Source organism: Protobothrops mucrosquamatus, unplaced genomic scaffold (assembly GCF_001527695.2).
Source record: "Protobothrops mucrosquamatus isolate PMUCROS unplaced genomic scaffold, P.Mucros_1.0 scaffold605, whole genome shotgun sequence".
In the NCBI taxonomy this organism is placed as follows: Eukaryota; Metazoa; Chordata; class Lepidosauria; order Squamata; family Viperidae; genus Protobothrops; species Protobothrops mucrosquamatus.
Genome location: NW_015386903.1, coordinates 411,204 through 436,169, shown reverse-complemented (window position 1 = coordinate 436,169; position 24,966 = coordinate 411,204). Strand labels below are relative to the sequence as shown.

Sequence of the window (24,966 nt, the reverse complement as noted above, 5' to 3'; positions counted from 1 at the left end):
TATTAATACTTCACGTGATCGTGATTCTATCCCTCTGTTAATGCAGCCCAGCACTGTGTTGGCTTTTTTGGCAACTGCAGTACACCATCTAGTGATGGTCAATTCTTTGCTGAGAGAGGGCATTGTTCCTCTGTCTCCTAGAGATATTGCTATTGCTGATGCTTCACTTCTTCCTCAAAGAGACACGGCTAAACCTCGACATGCTGAATTGCCTTGTGGTGAGATGGGCGCCAAATACATTTAATAAAGCAAAATGCAATGAAGGATGTACTGACAAGAGCAGAATCTCAAGACTTCTTGAAAGATACAGTGCCTGTGTGAAAACAACACACAACACAAGATCAGTGTCTGAATTAGCTGTATGCCTGAACTGGGCAATGCTAAATTGAAATATCTAATCTAGGAAAATTAGTTGATCCAAGAGAAATCCAAAAAAAATGTCTAAGACAAATTAAAAACATTGGTGGTACAATGGTAGAATGCACTATTGCAGGCTAATTCTCCCCACAGCATGGAATTCGACCCTGACAGAGCTCAAGGTTGACTCAGCCTTCCATCCTTCCAAAGTCAGTAAAATGAGGAGCCAGTTTTTTGGGGGGCAAGATGCTGACTCTGTAAATGGCTTAGAGAGGGATGTAAAGCACTATGAAGCTGTATATAAGTCTAAGTGCTATCGCTATTGCTAATTTTTATATGGAGCAATCCAGCAGAGATGAAAAGGCACAAAAGGTGTGGATGCCTTGTTGATCTCAATACTCTTTTACAAAACTGTTGCCATTCTTTGTCAGATGTCCTTACCGCACCCCTGCCTCCAACAAGAAACAAGCTGTTGAGTTCACAGGTGGTTGGTTTATTCACGGAATGTTCTGGCATGCGTTATCACAGCAAACAGCAAATGAAGTTAGCACTGCTTGAACGAAGGCATAATGGCCTGTACTTCCTCCTCCCGCCTGCTATTATATTGGGGCATATGTGACACCGCGTCTGCCAAGAAGTTCCTAACCCCCGGCACGTATTTCAACCGAAAGCGAAACCATTGGAAGCATTGTGCCCATTGAACATGTTTCGGTGATAGGCACTGTAAGGCCTCAAGGTTTTTATGGTTCGTTCAGACCTTGAACGGTTCCTTGGCTCCCTCCAGAAAATGCCGCCAAGTCGACAGTGACCACCGTACGGCAAACACCTCCTTCTCCCATATTGCCCACGCCTGTTCTGTGTCCGTCAGTTTATTGGGGGTGTATGCACAGGGCTGTAGTGTTCCTTGCCCGTTCTTCTGGAGCAGAACCGCTCCAACTGCAAGATCGCTGGCATCAGCCTATACTATGAATGGCAAGTCAGGATTGGGATGTAGTAGGACCAGCTCCCATGCAAAGAGGGCCTTCAGGTCCTCAAAGGCCCTCTGGCAAGCCAAAGTCCACGTCAGTGGTTGACCGGGGCATGGTTTACCCACTGTATGTCTCGTGCGGAGCAGATCTGTTAAGGGTAGGGCCACCTTAGCGAACGAAGGGATGAACTGCCGATAGAAGTTTGTGAACCCTAGGAAGCTCTGCAACTGACGACGGGTCTGTGATGCCTGCCACTCTAGCACGGCCCTGTCTTTGTCAGGGTCCATCTCCACACCTTCCTCCGATATCCGGTACCCTAGATAGTCCAATCAGGTTTGGTGGAACTCACATTTGGACAGCTTTGCATACACGAGAACCCCATGGTATAAATGCTCATGCAACACCTCATTAATTAGCTGCACGAACACCACAGGGGCTTCCTGCAATCTGAACGGCATCACACAGAACTGTGTAGATGACATTCCTCAGAAGATCTAAAGGTGGGTGTTGGCCATCCCTTATAATGTTAGTTCCCATAACGAGAAGAAACATTTGAAACCAACATTTGAGCAGGTTGGAAGCAGAAGCTGCAGGTCCTGAAGAGATGGCAAAGGCAGACGATTTCTCTGTTTTCAGCATCCTGGTGACAGGATCCGATCAAGGGATTGGTCTGGGTCTGGTGAAGAGGTTTCTGGAGCTGCCCTCTCCACCCAAATGGGTCTTTGCTACAACCCTTGACCTGGAGGGAGAAGAAACCAAGGTAAGAATCAGCATAGGATGGCTTAGGAATAGTGGTTAAGAAATTGAACTGAGGCTGAATATCAAGCTTGCATTTTGAGTACACCAGGAATATTGGACCCACATAGCTATATGCATTGGTTGTATTTTTCCCTTTTGTAGCAAGCAATTCTAAACAAAGCACAGATTGAGTGTGTTCTATTTAAATAATATATCATTCCCTTTTTCTTTTTTTTTAAATTCTGTTCGCTTGTTGTTAACTTCTTTTTGATTTCCTGTTCTTTCTTCTACACGGCATACTTCGTTTGTGTGATTTTCAACCAAAAATATTTAAAAAAAACCAATGCCATTCAAAGTAGAGAAAAGTAGTAAGCAAAATAAATTACTGTAAATCATAATACAAGAGGTGAGAAAACATATAATTAAATCTAATCCATATCAACGTGATTTATGACCCCTCTATTATGATTTTTTATCCTTGCAATCCACCCTTAAATCTTACCCTAATTTCTCCTGCTTCGTGCATTGTATTCCTAGAAAACAAAATGTGAGTAGAACAACTTGCTTCCCGCTCATGGGCTATTTTGCTCCTAATTGTTATCTGGCAGCTATTCTAAAAGACAAGAACTCAGAATGTTCAAAGGAGATGGTGACTTCAGTGCTGAACCATTCAAGATTTACACCTACGGTACACTGAATCCCAAAAAATGAATAAAATGGCTTCTAACATTAATTAGCTCTCTTAACCTTCAGCAGTGACACTTGCTGAGCAGAGTGTAATAAAGGTTTGGATAGTGATCTCTCCACTTATAAAAAGCTTTGAATCAGCAGTCAGACGTGGAAGCTTTTTTACAGAGTCATATCTGTTCATTACGTTGAATGAACAAAAATGCCATTTTGCATTAATGTGGTTTCTTGAGGGGGTTTTTTTGTTGTTCAGTCAGGAATATTGCACCGCTGCCGTCTAATGAAGTAAAAAAATGCACATCTTTACTGGTTCCTCTTCCTTTTGAAATTGTACTCTTTGTCATCCAGCTCAAAGCATTATCTGCTTCTCGTTCATACTGTGTGAATTTTAACCCACAGAAAAATCTATGATCTTTTTTTCCCTCCAGGAGCTAAGAGAGATGGCTTGCAAATATCCGAATCTAGTGGTCTTGCAATTAGGTGAGTTTCAAAAGCCATGTGAAAAATGGGGCAAATTTGGTACTACGGGAACGTCCAGAACAACCGTTTCAAAGTTATTGTTGGAACTGACCAAAGTTGCAACATCATTGGTTGTGTTCCCATAAATCACCCCATAAATCATACTACAGGAATGCCAAGAATATCCACGGATATTCTTGGAATTAACATCCCTGGTTAGGTTCACATGAAGTGGCTGGTTGAACCCGAATCAGCTTCATAGAGACAAAAATATTTAACTTAGATACCTCCCCACATGTTAGAAGTGTTTTCTCTGGAGCATGTATTAAACATGGTAAGATATAGGAATTTCCAAGAAGATCCAATTGAAGAAAAACCATGTACCTTTGATAACTATGGATATTCCCAATCATCCAGGTCACGCTTGTCCCAAAGGTGCTTTTTCCAAAAGGGAACTGAACTTTTTTTTGATGGGTGGGGGGGATGTTCTTTGAAAACATTTCGCTTCTCATCCAGGAAGCTTCTTCAGTTCTAACTAAACCTTTGTGCAGCTGTGGTGCAACAGCTGTTGAAGACACAGCACATACATCGATTGCAAACTATATTTTGCAAAAAGGACTGTTCACCTAGATCCTTATTTAAAAATTAAAAAATATTGGGATTTCCCCCCCCCCCCACTTCTTACTTCCTGCAAAGAACAAATCTGCATCTTTCTAGCAAGTCGGCAATTTTCATCAATGCCCCCAACTTTGGAACAAACTGAGGCTGAAGGCAGGGGCAATTTATTATGAATATACTCTTGTTTTCTCTGTATTACATTTATAAGTTTTTGATACGGTCAGATAAAACTAATCAATAAAATTTAGTTGGGAGCGGTTGGGTTCACTGTGGTTTCTTTCAGGTTGAGTAGTTTGTTATCTGACCCCCTCCCAGTTAAAAATAAAGAATTCCCCCCCCCTTCCAAGAGTGAGAGAAGTCAAGTAAAACTCCACGGTTGGGTATTTGACATCATGTAACATCTGTATCACCTGCTTTGAGAAGGGAAGGTGGTCTGTATGAAACAGCGTTTTTTGCAAATTTAGCAACTCCGTTGCTTAAGAAAACTTTTCCTTAGATGTTACTAAGCTTGACAGCATCCAGGCCGCTCTGAAAGAAGTGCAGAAGTGTGTTGGAGAAGCTGGGCTGACCATCCTGTACAACAACGCTGGCACTTGGGACTTCAAAGATCTGCAAGCAGAAAATGCCAAGAATATGATGAGAACTTATTCTGTCAATACCATCGGCCCACTGCTGATGAGCCAGGTCTGTCTATGAATACAACTTCTTTCAAAGCAAGGGAGACTGTTTTAATTAAAAAAAAAGATTGCGTGGTTGAATTCAGCAGAGAGGCAGTCCTCAATTTAGGACCACAATTGAGCCCAAAATTTCTGTCGCTGAGCAAGACAGTTGTTGAGTGGTTTTTGCCTCATTTTACGACCTTTCCTGCCATAGTTGTTAAGTGAATCTCTGCCGTTGTTAAGTTACTAACACGGTTGTGAGGTGAATCTGGCTTTCCCCCATGGACTTTGCTTGTCGGCAGGTCGCAAAAGGGAATCACGTGACCGCAGGACACTGCAACCGTCATAAGTACGAGTCAGTTGCCAAGCGTATGAATTTTGATCATGTGACCACGGAGGTGCTGCAATGGTTGTAAGTGTGAAAAAGGTCCTTTTTGCAGTGCTGTTGTATCTTTGAACGGTCATTAAGTGACCTGCTGGAAGTCAAGGACTATCTGTAACTGGAGGGCAAGGAGCAAGCTGAAAACACAAGTAGTAGAAACTGTACATTAGTTTGGGAACAGGCTGAAACATTGGGGTAGCTCTTCCTTTTTTAGGGAATATTGTGACTGGAGAAAACCACCTAGACTGCTGATCCTCTTCAGTGAGACATTTTGTGGTCAAAATCACACACTATTTCTCAGAGTTGGATGATGACTGGAGAGAATCTGCACAGAAGCAGTGACATCTTGGAATGTCCCCCGGGGTGCACCAAATCGGCCAATGACTAATTCATAAATTCTCCAGAGCTCAGAGCTTTGGTGCCAGCTGAGTTTAATGGAGGCGATCCCTTTGTGCTTGAAAGAGGCACTGAAACGCCCGCTTCTTAAAGAGACCAACTGACAAATATGCCCCTGTCCTTCCATCTCTCCCTTTTCGAGAAGTTTGAAGAGAATGTGGGTTAGAAGGCAAGCACAAAGAAGTGCAGAACAGGCGGATTATCTGCATCTCAGCCAAATTTGGGATTGTTATACCCTTGGATATACAGTATGCTGTCCATAAATCCATTTTGTAGGTCAGTGATGGCGGACCTTTTAGAGACTGAGTGCCCAAAAACTGGCCCCGGCCCCGCTCCATCCCCCTGCCCCGCTCCCGCTCTGCCCTCCGTCCCCCGCCCCACCTGCCACAGGACCACTCACCGCCTCCAGGGCCCGCCGCAGATCGCCCAGGCAGCCCAGCACGCTATGGCGGCCACACCCTCTGCCCACGCCCTGCAGCACCAACTGCATGATGGGGTGTGAGGGCAGAGTCTTCTCTACGCTGCCTGGCTGCCATGTCCTTGGCTGCGCTGCTCCGTGTGGACCATGCTCAAGGGTGACTCTCCTTCAGGGGGGCTGCTGGAGAGGAGGGGGTCGCGGGGGGAAGCAAGGCTGGGGCAACGGCACGTGTGCCCACAGAGAGGGCTCCGAGTGCCACCTCTGGCACCCGTGCCATAGGTTCGCCACCACTGTTGTAGGTCATCCAGACTCTGCATCAGCTGGAGCCTTGGAGCCCTCTTGAAGGGCAGCCCACAAAAGAGTGTTAGAACAGTGTTCTTGGGAGTGGTGAGGCCTGCATGACTCTATGAAGGTCTCCTAGGAGAAGGTGCCAGAAGATTTTGCCCTGCCATTCCTCAGCTCCTTTTCATGGGCCTAACTGCAACTCCTTCTTTCTTTTCATCTTTCTACAAGGCATTTCTACCCCTGTTGAAGAAGGCAGCCCGGAGAAGCCCATGTCAAGGGCTGAGCAGCAGCAAGGCGGCCATTATCAATGCGTCCAGCATTGCAGGCTCTATTGAACTTGTGGCTGAGTGGGATGTTGTACAGGGAACTGCATACCGCTTCAGTAAGGTGCTTAATGTGTTTTCGATGCGAAGCTATCTGTACATAATTGGAATGTCCTTTTCCCCCCCTTCAAATAATGCTATTAAAGCTTGCGATAGCTAAAAATTAGTGCAAGCTAAAGAAAAGAAGAGTAAAAAAAGTGCAAAGGAAAAGAAAAATACGAAGAATAGAAAGAAAAGTTATAATAAGGTAAAAGGAAGTAAATACATAAAGAAGCGATTTCCAATCTTCAACAGAATGAGTATAAACGATTTTAGTAGCTTTTCACCAATTGATCTCTTTAACCCATGCCCCCCCCCCTCTCTTATCTATAAGGAAATCCATAAAATATTATCATTTCGGTCCTGGTGTCAGCAAAAGTCTATTAAGGTGTCACTTGTAAATCCACTTTCAACTCCATTTCTGTTCCCCTTCCATAATATCTTTTGTGCACAGTCTATCTAGCAAGGCAGGTATCACTGCTGGCATTATTAATATTTATTTTTTACTCCCTTTTTTTGAAAGCATTCCTCAACATTAGTAGCGTTAGAATATTTTTCACCATTCTGTAACTGTTGGACAATTTTATATTCTCTTCTCTTCTAACTGAAATCTTTAGTTCCCTCTAGTGTTCAATTTTGAAATATTACAGGTTGTTTTTTTTCCTAATTCAAAGCAAAAAAACATTTTCTCATGGGAAGGATCTTTTACAATTCCAAAATCTTCTGTTAAATTTATATGGACCCTTAGTCCATTTGTAGCTTTCTCAAATCAAAGTTTTAATTAACCCTTTACTGTTTATTTCATATTCCTTTCCAGCCCCGTACAACAGTTAATTTACAGTCTCTTGTCAATCACTATTTATTTTAACCCTTTCTTTCCTTTGTCTCTTCAGTACATTCCTTTCTCACAACTGGGTTTTGTTTTGTTTTGCTCATGTAGGCTGCTTTGAACATGATCACCAGGTGCCAGTCTCTTGAGTATGCAGCCTATGGGATTATGAGCGTCTCCATCCATCCTGGCTTAGTTAAAACTGCTAAGAGTCCAATTGTAAGTTTGTTCACATTGGAAAATGGGCAGCACATGTTAAGCTATCTATTTACCCATATTCAAAGACAAGTGAATTACCTACTGATGAGCCCCTGAAAGTTTTAGTATTCTGATTATTTAGTATTTTATTTAATAATGTGCTCGAGCAAAAACACAAATATAAAAGACTTCTGTAAAGGTCATGCTATGTGCAAAAAACAGTAATTCTGCAGGAAAGCATGTGCTTACAATGAAATGACAATGACTCCGCCCTTCTCATATTTAAAACTCAATGTAGGGTTGACCCATTTATTTTGGAAATTATAATGGAGGAAGGTGGGGAAAAATCAGAACAGCAAACCATAAGAGTTCCACTTTACAACTGTTACAAGAAATGTATTGACACTGCCTGCTTTTGCAAGTTAATCATGGCTCTCTTAATTTATCCAGCTAACAGCACTGATGATGTTAGCTAGTTTGGGTAATGAAGCATGTGCAACAAAAGAACCAAGCTCAGAGAGCACCAAGGACTCCTCACAAACGTAAAGATTTGCATAATGCGCTAGGTCAACACATGATCATAGGCATTGTGTTCTTATACCTTTACAAGTCAAAATGAGATTGGCCAGTTTAATATAAATCCTTCCATACTGGAGTTGGAACATTTATGGTCAAGAGATCCAATTGCATTTTGCTCCCCTGCTGAGATGAGGATTTGGGCTGGATTCTTTAGGATCGATTCTTTAAACCTTATGAAATCCTTCTTTGTGGCAGCCGGAAATCACCGTGGAAGAGAGCACACAAGGCATCGTGAATGTGCTGTCCAAGCTTTGTGAAGAGGACAACGGGACCTTTCTAGATCGGTTGGGCCATCGACTTCCGTGGTGATCTGTCTCACCATAATGTCATCAGCCCCTAATACACGGAGAGGTGATGAGGCCTCCAATAAATCACTGCAGGCATGAAAAGTTCTGGTCTTGTTCTTTACTCTCTGTCCCAAGTTTTCAAATATCTGCATATTTTACTAAAAACATTTCATAAAGAAAAAATAAGGCAGCTGGGAAGGATCAATGAGGAGTCTTTTGGATTTGAAGGCTGTAGGTCCAGGAATCAAGAACTGCACCTGGAGTTACTTCCATATTGTTTCTTTTTTTTTTTATTGAAAATTTTATAAAATTTTACAATATAAATCCCCCCTCCCCCCAAACCCAACCCTCCATCCCTCCCCCCCCCTCACTTCCCGGAGTCAATCACAGGATTAACAATAAAATAATCATAATCTAACTAACATTAATCAACTATTAATCTAACAAATCTATAACTTCCTTTAACTCTCTTTTAAAACAAATATACAATTATTAAATACCATCATATTAGCATAATTTTAAATATTAAAAATCAGAAGTTCATTCAAAAACCAGATGATATTTTTTTGTTCCATATTTCGACTCAATATAAACAATCCATCTTCTCCAAACCAATATATATCTTTCTTGTGAGTAATCCTTCACATAAGTGGAAATCTTGGCCATTTCCGCTAAGTTTGAGACTTTAACTACCCAATCTTCTATAGTAGGTAAACCTTTCATTTTCCAATATTGAGCAATTAGTAATCTTGCAGCCGTTATAAGATTTAACATTAACTCCATTTCTTTTGCATCCAAATCTTCCAAAATACTCAACAAAAATATCTGTGGTTTAAACATATTGTTTCTTTATTGTTGTTCGCCCTCCCACCGAGAGTTTTGAAGGCTGATTCCACAAATGTCACAAAACATATTTTTATGATCGTATATGCAGGCTCCATATCTCAAACCAGAAGCACGGTCTACCCATTTAAACTATTTTTTTAGAATATCATCTTTCAACATGCATGCGCACAAATAAATCCTTACACATCCATATGAAATCTTATTAAATAGATGAAAAGGGAGGAAGATGCTCTTGTTAGCTAATAGCCAGTTAAATGAAAGAGCTCTGGCAAATTCCCAAAAACTCTTTGTAGACAAACATCCGCTGACACTTTGATGCTATTCCTTTTACTCCCTAATTTGAGGTATTTGAGCCGGTGAACATCATAAATCTTAATTCTCCTATTTGGATCTGGCTTTGGACGCTTCCTGCTCAGCCAAAATGAAAACATTTTGTTTTAATTAGGTCTCTCCCTTGATTAGAAAGTATTTCTAAATATTTTATAATGTGGTGTATCTCCACCCCTCCACCCTCCCTCATTGTTTTGATTGCTTCCTCTGTTAGAGCAAGCAGTGCTGATGTAGGTGTGACACGCTTCATAACATTGCCTCTTGTGTTGAGAAGAAACATTTGAACTAAACTTCAAGCAGGTTGGAAGCAGAAGCTGCAGGTCCTGGAGAAATGGCGAAGTCAGTGGATTTCTCCGTTTTCAGCGTTCTGGTGACAGGATCCAATCGGGGGATCGGTCTGGGTCTGGTGAAGAGGTTTCTGGAGCTGCCTTGTCCACCCAAATGGGTCTTTGCTACAACTCGGGATATGGAGGCAGAGAAAAGTAAGGTAAGAATCAATTCACCTAGGATGAGTTGGTAAATAGTGGTTAAGATGTGGAACTATTGCTGGAATGACACAACTGTTCAGCTGGTTGTGAAAGTCTTGAGTGATTTGCAGCTTCTTGAATACTTATCCACCCAATTTAGACTTACAGGCTGCTTGTTATGGTCAAATGAATCTAGAACCGCTTATACATTCCAGAAGAAAGGAGGAAGAGAAATGTGATCCCGAAGGTTGAATATTTATGGTTGCTCTACCATAAAATTATAGCTTATTTGAATTATGATATTCTCCAAGCTCTCGTTGCTGGGATCTAAACAATCAGCATCGCACAGGGCGTTTCCTTCAGTGTGATGCTTAGAGGTGGCTCAAAGAGATTTTTCTGGAACCCACAAAGTGCCAACCTCATCTATTTGTTTTAAACTCTTTAATATTATACCTCTTTCATCCTTGAATGCTAGAAACCAAAACACCAACTTCAATATTATATTTTCAACCCCCAGGGATGTTCTGATCTAGAAACACCCCCCCCCCATCATAATCTTCCCTTTCACGGTAAGCAACATTAAACAATGCAAAGTGTGAGCTAGTTTTATATTTGTGTTATAAGGAATCATCTTTTCTCTCTCCCCCCTCCCCTTCTTAAAATTTTTGGTCACTTTAGACTTCGTTGTGTCTTAATTCCTTTAAAAACTATATAATCACTGTGGAATTATTTTTGTTTTTTGTTTCGTGTGATTGACATTTCCCTGTTATTAAATCAACGAGACACAATGCAGAGGAAAGCAACAAGCAAGACGTAATCAAAGAAATTAAGGAAAAATGCATGTGTTATAGGATATGTGGTATCCATGGAAACTACTTTGTTTTTCATCTCATGCACACTCTGCTTTGTGAATCACGTTCCTAAAAAAAACCAGCATGGGTGGTGGAATTTGCTTCCTACTAAAGGAATGTTTTGGGATCTGTCATCTAAATCAAGGGAAGCATTTTACAAACCCGCCAATAACACTCAGAATTTGAAATCCGTCCCAGTGCTATCAACCATGATTTATAGTTGCGTGGAAACAAAACAAATGATGCCGTGGTTACAAATATTAGCTAGCTATCATTAGCTTTCATTAACGGTAAATCTTTTGTTAATGTTTTATTTAATTATTTACATTTAAACATTTTCAACATACAAAAAAAAATATGAAATGAAATTGACTCAACCCCCTCTCACTATGTGATCAAGAGCAACATAGAAAAAAAGGCAAAATAGCTTGTAATTGCAAATATATTCTAAATTCATCTGGGATTATAAAGCTTTGAAAGAGGAAACTAATTTTTTCATATTCACCAAACCGGTCCGAGAATTATTTTCCATGGGGAAAGATAATAGGGATGTCAATGCTGCAAATACTGTATATTCTTGCTTTGACAATGTGCAGAACTGTCTGGTATATATATAGTTAAACCAGCAACTGGGAAAGAGGGAGGAGCATAAGGATAGCCCGGGAGAAAGAAACCGGAAGTAAATCACATCTTCCAAGTTGATTGGAAGATGTGAACCATGACCCTACAATAAGGGCATGGAAAATGCTTGGAATGTTATGCGTAACGGAAGAGAAGCAGACCTAAGCATTTCCACCGTGCTGTACTGACGTATTGTAACCTTAATAAATGCTTTTAGGAGAAAACATGCCTGAAAGTCCTTTTAAGTGTTTCGTTATTCAGACACATGACAAGGACGTTTTCTGATGGAGAGATTGTACAATTCTCTCTCAAAAAAAAAGATAGGTTCCACATGTCTAAAATCCAATCCTTAATTCTGATCAATTGTCCTCCGCAGCAGAGGATGTGATCAATCATTTTTCTAGTTGACAAGGTTTGCAGCAGAAGTGGAATGAGGAAAGATTCTTGAGGAGCCCAAACCAGCTGGGCTGGGTCGTAGTGACTGGGTTCCCATGTTGCATTAAGCCGTAATGAGATTTGTTAGCATGTGTTTTGTTGGTTTCATAATAATGAACACCTGCTGTTGAATGAATCTATATAAATAAAAATGTAAATGTTCGTTTGTTCAAAATCTTAAATCTCCGAAAGTTCTTCACCGATTGCTTTGAAATTTTGACACCACGTTGCATTCGAGTATGCGTGTGTTTTTATATACCTACTATTATATAGATGTCACACCTGTGACAGGTAAAAACATGCTTTTTTAAAAAAAAAACAGCACCATCTGTTGGACGTAAAAGCAACACACGCTACGATTTAACCAGACTGAGCCACAGCAACGCGTGGCCGGGTACAGCTAGTGAAAAATAAATTTCATCTCTTTCCTGGTTTTCTTTTGCTATTGTCTTCTTTGAGGACTGAAGTAATTGCCTTCTTCTTGACTATAACTGTGAGTTTATGAGGAAAAATTCCAACCTTTTTCTCTTCCAGGAGGTAAGGGAGTTGTCATGCAAGCATCCAAGTCTGGTGGTGTTGCAATTAGGTAAGTTTTGAGTGCCAATGGGGCTAATTTTGTACCTTATAAATGCCCGAAACATCTGCTAAAAGCTATTACTGGAAAATCTAGCAAGCAGTCTTACTGTTCTACTAAAGATTCTTTAAGGCTTCTTGTCTTACCAGATTTTCATGCTTTGAAGATTAGCAGAATATGTTAAGGTCATCATATCAGGGTTGCAACAATCTAGATAATGATGAAGTATCTCTGTCAATAAACAGAGAGAAAATCAGAGTATCTACTTGCAATCCTGATGGCACTGTCCTGGTTTATTTGGGCAGCAAAAGATTATATTGAGGGTAATAATAATAATAATAATAATAATAAAAATAATGATGAGGATGAGGATGATGTTGATGTTGGAAGGTACCTTGGAGGTCATCTAGTCCAATCCCCTGCTCAGGCAGGAAATCCTATGCCATTTCAGGCAAATGGCTGTCCAGTCTCTTCTTAACAACTTCCAGTGTTGGAGCATTCACAGCTTCTGGAGGCAGGTTGTTCCACTGGTGAATTGTTCTAACTGTCAGGAAGTTTCTCCTTAGTTCTAGGTTGCTTCTCTCTTTGGTTAGTTTCCATCCGTTGCTTCTTGTCCTGCCTTCAGGCGCTTTGGAGGATAGCTTGACTCTCTCTTCTTTGTGGCAGCCCCTGATTGATTTACAAACGTCTGTGAGACATTCTGTATGTCTTTATATCTTATTTTAACCAAAAGTATGGCATGAACTTAGTCAACGGGACTTTATTCTGTAGGTTTTGACTATAAAGACATAACTTGAATTTAATGTGCAAAGACAGCCTGCATTACAGCTTGTTTCTGATTCAACAAGACCCAATTTTCTGGGAATCATAACATTATTTCTAGAACATACTTTCTAGAATTACTGCATATACATTAATGTCCTTAATGGAGGCCATGCTCTAAACCACTTGGAGCTGTCGGAATGCTATTCCAGAAGGTAGGTTGTTGCTTGGATGGATATGTAGATCTTCGGAAGATTCAAGGAGCTCCTACGTAGTCATTCTTGAAATAGCATGTTGGTGATGTTTAAATAATGTTCTCTTTCTTCAGATGTCACTAACCTTGAGAGCGTCCAGGCAGCTCTGAGGGAAGTACAAAAGTGTGTTGGAGAAGGTGGGCTGACCCTCCTAATCAACAATGCTGGCATTTGGGTGTACAATGACATGGAAACAGAAAACGTCAAGGATATGATGAGAGCTTACTCGGTTAATACCATCGGTCCACTGCAAATAAGTCAGGTTTGTTTATGGTCATAACCCCTTTCAATGCCAGGAAGACTGCTTTATTAGCAAAAAAAAAGACTGAACAGTTCAACTCAGCATTTCTGGAGTGCAAGGAAATATTGTAATCCTGAAAATAAAGAAGTCAAATTGTGCATTGATTTGGGAGCAGATTGGAGTACTGGAGGTAGCTGTTCCCTTTGAGGGTGTATTGGTATAGGACAGGGGTAGGCAACCTTGGCTCTTTTATGACTCGTGGACTTCAACTCCCAGAATTCCTGAACCAGCCATGCTGAGGGGAAAGGGAGAGGTTTCCAAGCTGAGCCATGCTGGCTCAGGAATTCTGGGAGTTGAAGTCCACGAGTCATAAAAGAGCCAAGGTTGCCTATCCCTGGTATAGGAGATAACCTCTCAGACTGTTGTGTTTTGTGAGGCACTTTGAAACCCACCCATTTCTTCAGGGTTTAATAATGGTTGGTGAGAATATGTATAGGGGATAGTAGTGACAACCTGGATTGTCACGCGAGATGCACCAAATTTGCAAATGGCTAATTCCAGAGAGAGTTCAGGGTTTGGTGTGAGCTGAATTAAAAGTAGATAATAATGCCCCTGTGCTTGAAGGAGGCACTAAAGGCATCCCCTTCTTGAAGAAGCCATCTCTTGACGCACAGATCTTTGGCAATTATGCTCCCATCTTCCATCTGTTCCAAGAGCCTTGGTAGTGGCACAGTGGTTAGAATGCAGTGTGCAGGCTAACTCTGCCCACAGCCTGGAATTCGATCCTGAGGGGCTCAAGGTTGACTCAGCCTTCCATCCGTCCCAGGTCAGTAAAATGAGGACCCAGATTATTGGGGGCAATAGGCTGACTCTGTAAATCACTTAGAGAGGGCAGTAAAACATTGTTGTTGTTAATTGCGAAGTCGTGTCCAACCCATCACGACCCCATGGACAACGTTCCTTCAGGTCTTCCTGTCCTCTACCATCTTCTGGAGTCCATTGAAGCTCACACCTCCTGCTTCAGTGACTCCATCCAGCCACCTCATTCTCTGTCGTCCCCTTCTTCTCTTGCCCTCCATCTTTCCCAGCATTAGGCTCTTCTCCAGTGAGTCCTTCCTTCTCATTAGGTGGCCAAAGTATGTGAGTTTCAACAGTAAAACATTATGAAGCAGCGTATAAGTCCAACGGCTATTGCTGTTGCTATCTCTCCTTTTTCAGGAAAGTTGAAGAGAATGGGGTAGGAAGACAACTGCAGAACAAATGGATTATCTGGATCTCAGCCAAACTTTGGATTGTAGTCCCTCCCTCTGCAATGTCTCATAGTCCCCCCCCCCACTTCTAGATCATCTAGGTATCCAGACTTTGCATCAACGGGAGGTGTGGAGCCATCTTTAAGGGCAGCCCACCAAAAAGCGATAGTACAACTTTCTGGGTGTGGTCAGGTCTGGATGACTCTATGAAGGTCCCCTTGCAGCAGGTTCCAGAAGACCTTTTCCTGCCATTGTACAGTTCCTTTCTCTAGACATGACTGCAGCTCCTTCTCTCTTTTCTTCTCTCTACAAGGCCTTCCTACCCCTGCTGAAGATGGCAGCCCGGAGAAGCCCATGTCAAGGGCTGAGTAGCAGCAAGGCGGCTGTTATCAATATATCCAGCACCTCAGCATCAATGGAACTTATGGCTTATTGGAATGTAGGACCTTCAGTTGCCTATCGCTGTAGTAAGGTACTTAATGCATTGTCTATGTGGAACTCTCTTGGTTTGTTGTTTGCGTGTCCATTTTAATTATTAAAACATCGGTCAATTTCTTTTGTACGTTCAGTGTAATATCTTTTTCTATGTCATTCCTGCAGCCTTTGATCTGTAAATCCACGTTCAACTCTGTCTCGTTATATAAAAGATGTTCCTCTTCCATAACACCTTTTGGATCATATTGTTTTGTTTTCAAATTCAAAACAAAAGTACTTTTCCACCGGAAAGATTCTTCATAGTAATTCCAAACTCTTATTCCAAATCCATCTGGCCCCTCAGTCCATTTATAGCTTTCTAAAATCAGTGTTATAATGATAACCAATATGTTCTGTTTATTTAAAAAAAAAATTAAAGGTCTTAGTTTGCAGTTAAACTTTTCTTTCATTAAGGATTGAAGGTAGACACACTCGGTGTTTTTAGACTTGTTGCTCCAAAGATTTCTAATAGCTGGAAATTAATTAGTATGTCCTTTCTAAACATGATTAGAAAATGGAATATGCAAACTTAGTGTCCCTTTAAAGTTGCCATACATGGTTTGAGCAAAATGGATATTACCAAGCTGGATGTCCCAAGCTAGGTGATGTCCCATCTATATTGGGGCAGGTTGAAGACTTGAAGAGGAATTCCAAGTGCTGGTAATTTCCTTCTAGTTCTTAGCATTCAGTCAGGAGAAATTTCCAAACAGATGATGGCTGAAATGCCTGTTTCCCAAAAATGTAATAATTGAGATACACAATTCTTTGCTAGCCAGAACAATGCTTTCTGGCTTTCTGCCTGTTTGTGTTCTAAAGCAGGGCTTTTCAACCTTTTCACCCATTGTACCACTTTTAGGATATGGCAATATCCGAGTACCACCAGTCGCCTAGCAAGGTGTCAAAAACTTGATGACCCCAAAAAAAAAAAAGGAAAAAAGTGATAAAGTACAGGTAGTCCTCAACTTACAACAGTTCGCTTAGTGACTGTTCGAAGTTACAATGGCACTGAAAAAAGTGCCCCCCAAGGCACAGCCGAGCAAGACACCTGCCTGCCCACCCGGCGGCGCTCTCATTCCCCTCCCCCGCTACCACTTTTCTAGGATGGTCGCGTACCACCTGCCAGGTGCCAATGTACCACAGGTGGTACCCGTACCACTGGTTGAAAAGCCCTGTTCTAAAGGAATTGTTTAGTCCAGTTATGGTGCCTATGCCTCCTATATCAGTGGTGGTGAACCTATGGCACGGGTGCCAGAGGCGGCACTCAGAGCCCTCTCTGTGGGCACGCGCGCTGTCGCCCCAGTTCTAGGCCTTCAGCTGGCTTTTATAAAATCTTTTCGCTTTAGGCCTCCGCCACCGTATGCAAAAAAAAAAAAAGGTTCAATCAGTCAATTTCAACTTCTCGCGGGGAAAAAAAAGATCTTGCAAAGTTGGAATTGATTGATTGAACTTTTTAGTCCCACCCAGTCTGCCATTACCACCACAGCCACGCCCACCCAATGGGCCACGCCCACCCAATGGGCCACACCCACCCGGCACTCGACAATCCATAAGTGGGTTTTGGCTTGCAGTTTGGGCACTCGGTCTCTAAAAGGTTCGCCATCACTGTCCTATACCTTCCCAGCTCTGCATGATGGTTGCTGCACAATATCTTGTCCATCGCAATTTATCTTAGCCTTTTCTTCTCTTTGTCTCTTCAGTACATTCTTTCCCCACAGGAAATTCTTTCCTTTTTTTTCGCCCATGCAGGCTGCTTTGAACATGCTCACCAAGTGCCAGTCTCTTGACTATTCAGCCAATGGGATTATGAGCGTCTCCATCCATCCTGGCTCAGTTGAAACTTTTCCCAACCCAGTTGTAAGTTTGTTCTCCTCGGAAGAGGATAACACATTGGTGCCTATTCAGATATCTATGTACACACACACACACACACAAAGATACATATGGATTACCTACTGTGTCCTGAAGTTTTTAGCGCTAAAGTTTGAATTAAAGCATTGAATTAGGGACAAAGAAATGGGAGAATGGAAATTTTAATAGATCGAAGTGAATAAGGTAGCCAACCTCTCCTCTTCAGTTGTTATTCCTTCCATTAGCAGGAATAATAAATCTCAACTTTCCCTCCTTCGATCTCTTTCAATTTGAACTATTGGAGAGTATGTGCTTGTATGTGAAATGGCTAAGACACGGTCCTTCCCATATTTTAAGATTCAAGGCAGGGTTGATTTATTTGGGAAGTCCTAATAGCAGAAGGCAAGGAAAAGATTCACATATCAAAACAAATTAGAAGAATTCCACTTTAGAAATACTAGAAGCAACTTGATTGATTCAGTACCTGCACATGGAAAGCCTACTTATCCATGGGTAACTTAATTTAATTAAACCAAATTTAGGGATCTACAGGATGTTTTGCATTGTCACCCATCACATATAACTTTGTAAACCAAAATGACATTGGCCAGTTTAATACAAATCCTTATCTACACTGGAGTTGAACATTTATGGCCGGGTGTGTGTGATTCTTTAAACCTTATGAGATCCTTCTTTGTGGCAGCCGGAAATTACCGTGGAAGAGAGCACACGAGGTATCGTGACTGTGCTGTCCATGCTTTCTGAGGAGGACAATGGGACCTTTCTGGATTGGTTGGGTTGTCGAGTTCCCTGGTGATCCATCGGTCTCACCCTAATGTCATTGGTTTATAATACATTGAGAGGTGATGGGTCCTTCAATAAACTGCTTTCCGTCATGAAAATCCTAGTCTTGTTCTTTCCTTCCTTTCCCAAAATTTCAAACATCTGTATATATTGTAAAAACATTTAGTAAAGAAAAAAAATAATGCATCATGAACGACCAATGAAGACTGTTCTGGGTTTGGAGGTTGGGAAGATTGATTCCGCAAATGTTACAAAATATATATTTACGGTTGCATATGCAATGTCAATCTATGTCTCAAGACAAAGCATGGTCTACCTGTTTCAACTATTTTTAGAACATATTCTTTCAACATGCATGCACATCTAAAGTTTAACATTAATACTTCGACATGTATCTCTGATATTCATTGCTCGATCCCTTAAAAATCTTTTAAATTTAGCCATTGATGTTTACATGAAGAATTTTTTTAAATGTATGATGATTTGCACAATAATGAATAAATATGGCTGAGGCAAAACAAAGACACACATTTGGAGCCAAAAGGGCACACGTTGCTAAATCTCAACAAATTATCTTAGTTGGAAATCTTGGTCTACCACAAACACTTTAATAATCCTCCTTGCTATTAATCCATAACAAGGAAGGGGAATATTGTATGTGTCCCCCAACTGCAACACTATCAGCCATGCTTACCATAATTTCTGAAGGTCCTAGAGCCTAGACCATAGATTCTTCTTCTATAGTGATGTTGAACAATGGCTAGTTTGCAAGTTATAGGTCAAATGAGTGTCCCATTCCCTATTCATCCCAGATGATCTCAGGGCAATCTAGATGGCCAGAACAAAACTTTAAAAATAAATAGATTAACAAATCTAAGCCTTCTGGCAGACTTAAAAATAGAACAGTGTAAAAATAGTCAGGTAAGTTTTTAAACATTTAGGAATTGTTTCAGATATATAAGGGATTGGAGTTTGATGCTGAAAAGAATATAGACTTTATTGCACTGGTTAGCACTGAAAGGATTGTGGTAAATTTCTATCACAGGAGAGGGGGGAAAAAGTAGGTCTTCATAATCTTAGTAAATCAGTTGTTTATTTCTCTTACCAGCACTTTAAATTCCTTTATACTCCTGATTCTAGAGATGTTTATCTCATAATAGAAACAAACAAATTTAATACCTTCTTATTACTTGTTTATAGCCCTTAGTTTCATTTCAGATTTTGCTTTAGGACATTTTGAAGACGTGTATATTTTTTTGGATTACATTTGCTCTTTATGAGTAGCACATAAATATTCAGAGCTTTTTGTGTTTAGGTAGGCGCTGAATGTGGAAACTAATTAGGGCAATTAATGAATGCATGTTGCATAAGTTGGAGGTGACTCCCTTTAAATGCCTAATGTTCTCTTGGGCTGTCTCCCTCTGATGAATTCTGGGCCTCAGATGTCTGTTTGTTTATTGGTTTCATTTATTTCGTATTTAGATTTTGATGCTGCTCAACTCCAGACAACATTGGGTGGCTTATAGTGTGTATATATATAGTAAGATAGATACAAATACCCTGAAGGAAAACGGTTAACTCTGAGGTTTAGCCTTGCTTGGAAAATTGTCTCTTTCAAATTACATCTTATTTATTTTCTTTGCCTAGACATTCCTTCCATTATAACACAAGATTTCAGATGTGTGTGGGGAAAAAGATGGTTTATAAAACCCCAAATGAGTTTTGGGAATGAGTTTGAACCTGTTGGAGACCTATAAAGCCTGAGCAATGGCTATATGGCCTTTAAGATTTGAATTGTGCTTTCCTATGGCTTTATGCTTAACACGTTTTAACAGTTTGGGGTACTTTTCACTGTTTTTGTTGTAATTGTTTTGCTATTTGTTTTTGCTATTTTATTTCTGCGAGCTTCCCAGAGTCACGTATTCAAGATGTATGAATACATCTTGAATGCATGACTCTGGGAAGCTCGCACAAATAAAATATAAATACAGGCATAAACACAAATAAAGACTAAATAAAAAGGTTTGCTTTCAACTGTTGAGGACAAGACCTCACTCTTTCCCAAACCTCCTGGTCATATTCCTACCAAATTGGTATCTTTACTTGAAGTAAGATTACAATGCATTCCTAGTAGGCAGATGAAGTTTATTAAAAGGTCTAAAAATAGGTGGTGCCTCTCCACCTTATAAATTGTCCCTTGTGCAATGAGAAGAAGCATTTGAAGCCAATCTTCAAAGCAAGTTGGAAGCAGAAACTGCAGCTGTGGGAGAGATGGCAAAATCAATGGATTTCTGTGTTTTCAGCGTCCTGGTGACGGGATCCGATCGGGGGATTGGTCTGGGTCTGGTGAAGAGGTTTCTGGAGTTGCCATGTCCACCCAAATGGGTCTTTGCTACAACCCTTGACCTGGAGGGAGAAGAAACCAAGGTAAGAATCACTTGATGTAGCAGGACGGTGGGGTGTAATGGTCAAGATGTTGAACCAAGGATGGAATGACCTAGATCAGAATTCCCCAACATTTCCGGCTTTACGGACCAATGGGGGGGAGGGATGGTTCCACGTGAGCAGCTGGCAAGCATGTGCACGTAGCTCCATTTGTGCAAGTGGCGTGGATGTGCACCTGCCACTCACTTAAATGGAGTGTGCTCGCACTCGTACCGCTGCTCGCACAAGTGAAGATGTGTTGCAAACCCCTCACGGCCCACTAGCGGACCACGGACCACGGGTTGGAGACCCCTGACTTAGACGACTCTTCCCACTTGGCCATGAAGCTCATGGGTGATTTGCAGCTTCCTGAATATCTCTCAGCCCATATGTCCCCCAAGGGTTGTTGGAGAAGAATTGTACACCCGCTTGGGCTTCCAAGTGAAATATGGGAGAAAATGGGACTCGAAAAGCTGAAGAGTAGTTGGTTTCATAGTTCACCATAAGCCATGGTTTATTTTCTTTAAAACACAACTAACTGAGTTCAAGCAATCTGCTAATTCTTGGGCCTCCAATGTTCCGATGGGGATGTACAGCAAAGCAAGTTCAGAACGTGTTTTTTTGAAGAAAAAGAGAAACTGTTTATAAAATAATTTAAATGATCCAAATAGAAATGAGCAGTAGCAGCAGATCTCCAGAGCATAGCATAAAAATATTAAATAGCAGAGGTTGGAGGAGGGAAAAAAAAGAGAAGGAGAATGGAGTAGAACTTCTGAATGCTTTTTCCTAAAATGGTTTTTTTTTTCTTATTTCTTTTTTGTTGTTGTTTATTTGGCCTTTCTAATTTTTTTAATCATCATTTTTGCTTCAAAATAATAATCATTTTGCTTTGTTCTAATGTAAACTTTATTTTATGTATTTATATGTGTTATTTCCCCTTTGCTTTGTTGTGGTTTGTTTTGCCTAATCCATAAGTAAATGTTTATACCCGTGTGATATAAAGATACACAACTTCACGCCTGGTGACCGTCTGGTTGGATTACTGCCACATGCTGTACATGGGGCTGCCCTTGAAGGCCGTCTACAATGTTACAACTGGCACACTGTGTAGTGGTGTGTGAAGATCTGGATGTTTCACAGTTTGCTGGTATTACACGGCTGTCTGTGAGCTGCACCGTCGTCCAGTTTCACTTTGGCTACAGTTCAAGGAGCTGGTTATTTACCTTTAAAGCTCTTGACACCAGGTTATTATAGAACTGCCTCTCCCTGGAGGTATTTGCCTGTCCTACCAGCTTGGGTAGGGTGAGTGTGCTCCAGGTCTGTCCCTTTAAATGTTGCCAGGTAGGATTTAGGAAGTTATAGCAGCACCTGCCCTGTGGAACACTCTCTGCCAAAGTCTAGCAGAACCCTACCTGCCTCACCTTGTAATAATAATAATAATAATAATAATAATAATAATAATAATAATAATAATAATAATAATAATAATAATAATAATAATAATAATAATAATAATAATAATAATAATAATAATAATAATAATAATAATAATATAATAATAATACAAATAGAAATAGAAAGACTGTGGCAAAAGCAAGCAAAGGTAGTACCAATAGTAATAGGCGCCTTGGGTGCAATCCCAAAACAACTGGAGCACCACTTGAACACCATTGGCATTGACAAATTCACCATTAGTCAATTGCAAAAGGCGGCCTTACTAGGAACTGCTTCCATCCTGCGACGATATCTGTAATACCATCAAACATCCACATCTGCCTATCCCAGGTCCTGGGTAAGGACTCGATAGGTAGACAAAATGCCAAATCCAGTCTGAACATCTGGCTGACTGTGCGATAATCCATAGTAGTAGTAGTAGTAGTAGTAGTAGTAAAGTTGGAAGGAACCTTGAAGGTCATCTAGTCCAACCCCCTGCTCAGGCAGGAAACCCTATACCATTTCGGACAAATGGCTGTCCAGTCTCTTCTTAAAAACTTCCAGTGTTGGAGCATTCGCCGCTTCTGGAGGCAGGTTGTTCCACTGGTTAATTGTTCTCACTGTCAGGAAATTTCTCCTTAGTCCTAGGTTGCTTCTCTCCTTGCTTGGTTTCCATCCGTTGCTTCTTGTCCTGCCTTCAGGCGCTTTGGAAAATAGCTTGACTCCCTCTTCTTTATGGCAGCCCCTGAGATACTGGAACACTGCTATCATGTCTCCCCTCTTCCTTCTCTTCGTTAAACTAGACAGACCCAATTCCAGCAGTCGTTCCTTACCTACCTGCCTCACCTTGTGGATCACCTTGAGTTAGCATAAGCCTGGTCCATCAAGAACGTGCTTATGCTAACATGGAAAAGTGTTTGTTTGGGGGCACTGGGAGTTTTTGATGCTTTTATTGCCTCTTTATGTTTTGATTGCTGTTTTGGTGAGACACCCAGAGTTTTGGTACATAAAATGGGTGGTCTTACTAGTCTTTCGAATAAATAAATAATTTGAGATGTCTTTCTTTGTTCAACGTCTGTTTTGATGTTGCCCTCTTTGGAACCGGATTTAAAAACAAAACTCCCCTTTTTCTTCCCTTTCTCCAGGAGGTAAAAGAGTTGGCATGCAGACATCCAAACTTGGTGTTATTGCAACTAGGTAAGTTTCAAGAGCCAAACGTAAGCGGGAACAAATTTTTCTTCTATAGAAATACTCAGAAATCCAGCTCAAAGCCATTGTTGGAACTAAGTAGAGTGTGCGAGATCTCCGATAAAGTTCACGGTGGGTTCGTTTGGGTTTGACTTGTATGTTGCATGACTTCTAGTTGTGTGGTTTCTAAATTAGCAGAATATGTTATGGTTTCTGTATCTGGATGATCATAGGATGACAGTAAAGAAATAATCCCTTCAAACAGTGCATAAAGACATTCTATTTCACAGCTCGTCTCTGATTCCAGAGAGAACAAATCCCTCTCTTATTTAATTTCAGCTTTACTTTGAGTCTTATGTTTAGCAGAGTGCCACTTTGTTGATGATACTCACACTTTTATTGAAGTCAATGCTTTTAATAGCTTGGGCTTGGAAGTCGAGGTGCCTCTCAAAGGAGCTATTTAATTGTACGGATCTTCTGAACTTCCATCAAACATCTGATGAACAATTCTGAAGGGGCATTCTGTACAGTACTTGTTGAAAAACTCTCATCATTCCTCAGATGTCACAATTCTTGAGAGCATCCAGGCAGCTTTAAAAGAAGTGGAAAAGTGTGTTGGAGATGGTGGGCTGACACTCCTAATCAACAATGCTGGCCGTTGGTTCTTTGAAGACCTAGAAAATGAAAATGCCAAGGATATGCAGACTTTATATTCAGTCAACACCATTGGGCCACTGCAAATGAGTCAGGTTTGTTTATTCTTTTTTCCCCCCCTGGAACCATATTTGAGCAAAGTGACTTATATTAAAGGGATGTCCAACCTTGGCAACTTTAAGACTTCAACTGCCGGCTTGGCTGGCTGGGGAATTCTGGGAATTGAAGTCCACAAGTCTTAAAGTTGCCAAGGTTGGACATCTCTATTATTTAACCCAAAACTAAAGTGCTGAAAAAATAACTCGGTATAAATAAGGCAGAATGATAAAGCTGAAAAATGAATAGAAATTGTAGAGTGATTTTGAAGCAGATCAAACATCCTTGAGCTACCTGCTTGAGGTATCTTAGTGAGAAGAACTTCTTCTGGGCCACTGTGATCTTTGTGGTTAGAGTCACTCATAACCCTTCGGAGATAAACACAGCTTGACACAATCCTTAGATATATCAAGGCAACCTTTTGCAAGGTCATCTGAGATTGTTCAGACCCCTGAACTCTTGGGGAAATAGATACAGTTGAATGCAGGATAAGCTCCATCAGGAATGAGCTTGATCTCCAACCAGGTAGCTAATTCTGTTCCTGTGTGACCTTGATATTAATAATGGTAAAGGGAGGTTGTTTATTGACCTAAATAATTTTAACAACCATTGACCGGCTTCCCACCACCCCTTTGTCAGGAAGGTTATGGAAATATGTGGTAACAAAGCAATTACAGAAAACTCCTAAGGGTTCGCCATAATGGGGGTTACCATATTATAAGATCATCCTTTTGATGCTGTCATCCTAGTTAGTAGATCTTAGGAGGTATTGTCTAAAACTCTAAAATAACCCCGAGCACTTTTGATTTGGTTCAGAAGAAACTGGCAACTACTAGAGTAGCTCATCTAGAATTGATGTCAAACTTGGAGTCACACTTGCAAAAGGGAGGGTACAGGGGTTGTGTTAAAGTGATGTCACTGCAAGGTGAAGCTAAATTGTTATTTTTTCTTCTTCAAGTCTATGGAGATTCTCAGCCATCCAGGTTCTTGGTTGTCTCAAATGTGCTTTTTCAAAAGGCAACTGGGCTATGTTTTGTTCCTTCAGGAAGAAGAAATTTCTTCCTCCTCAAGGAAGATGTTTTTTTCAAGCTTAAATCTAGAAGAGTTTGAACGGTACTTGCCTTTACTTGGCTTCTCCATCTCTCTCTCTCTCTCTCTCTCTCTCTCTCTCTCTCTCTCTCTCTCTCTCTC

The 24,966-nt window shown here is 40.9% G+C and overlaps 3 protein-coding genes across 3 annotated transcripts in view; all 3 read left to right on the top strand.

Annotated features, from left to right (window-relative positions):
• The first annotated feature begins 1,929 nt into the window (after positions 1-1,929).
• Positions 1,930-8,244, top strand: LOC107288914 (C-factor-like). The gene is made up of 6 exons (XM_015817582.2): positions 1,930-2,085; positions 3,179-3,230; positions 4,324-4,511; positions 6,196-6,354; positions 7,270-7,377; positions 8,131-8,244. The coding sequence occupies exons 1-6, from the start codon at positions 1,930-1,932 to the stop codon at positions 8,242-8,244; spliced, it is 777 nt and encodes a 258-aa protein (XP_015673068.1).
• A 1,485-nt stretch (positions 8,245-9,729) lies between these two features.
• On the top strand, positions 9,730-17,992 carry LOC107288912 (C-factor-like). Its single transcript, XM_015817579.1, has 6 exons — positions 9,730-9,885; positions 12,307-12,358; positions 13,437-13,624; positions 15,167-15,325; positions 17,074-17,181; positions 17,879-17,992. The coding sequence occupies exons 1-6, from the start codon at positions 9,730-9,732 to the stop codon at positions 17,990-17,992; spliced, it is 777 nt and encodes a 258-aa protein (XP_015673065.1).
• Positions 17,993-20,250: 2,258 nt separating this feature from the next.
• LOC107288913 (C-factor-like) overlaps positions 20,251-24,966 on the top strand; it is an 8,798-nt gene continuing 4,082 nt past the window's right edge. The window contains exons 1-3 of the mRNA XM_029284448.1: positions 20,251-20,406; positions 22,983-23,034; positions 23,587-23,774. Coding sequence (XP_029140281.1) covers positions 20,251-20,406; positions 22,983-23,034; positions 23,587-23,774 — 396 coding nt within the window. The remainder of the gene's footprint in view (positions 20,407-22,982; positions 23,035-23,586; positions 23,775-24,966) is intronic.

Coding starts and splice junctions, on each gene's coding strand:
- LOC107288914 (XM_015817582.2), top strand. CDS start 1,930: ATGGCAAAGGCAGACGATTTCTCTGTTTTCAGCATCCTGGTGACAGGA. Junction 2,086..3,178: donor TGGAGGGAGAAGAAACCAAG/GTAAGAATCAGC, acceptor TTTTCCCTCCAG/GAGCTAAGAGAGATGGCTTG. Junction 7,378..8,130: donor AAACTGCTAAGAGTCCAATT/GTAAGTTTGTTC, acceptor TCTTTGTGGCAG/CCGGAAATCACCGTGGAAGA.
- LOC107288912 (XM_015817579.1), top strand. CDS start 9,730: ATGGCGAAGTCAGTGGATTTCTCCGTTTTCAGCGTTCTGGTGACAGGA. Junction 12,359..13,436: donor TCTGGTGGTGTTGCAATTAG/GTAAGTTTTGAG, acceptor CTCTTTCTTCAG/ATGTCACTAACCTTGAGAGC. Junction 15,326..17,073: donor TTGCCTATCGCTGTAGTAAG/GTACTTAATGCA, acceptor TCGCCCATGCAG/GCTGCTTTGAACATGCTCAC.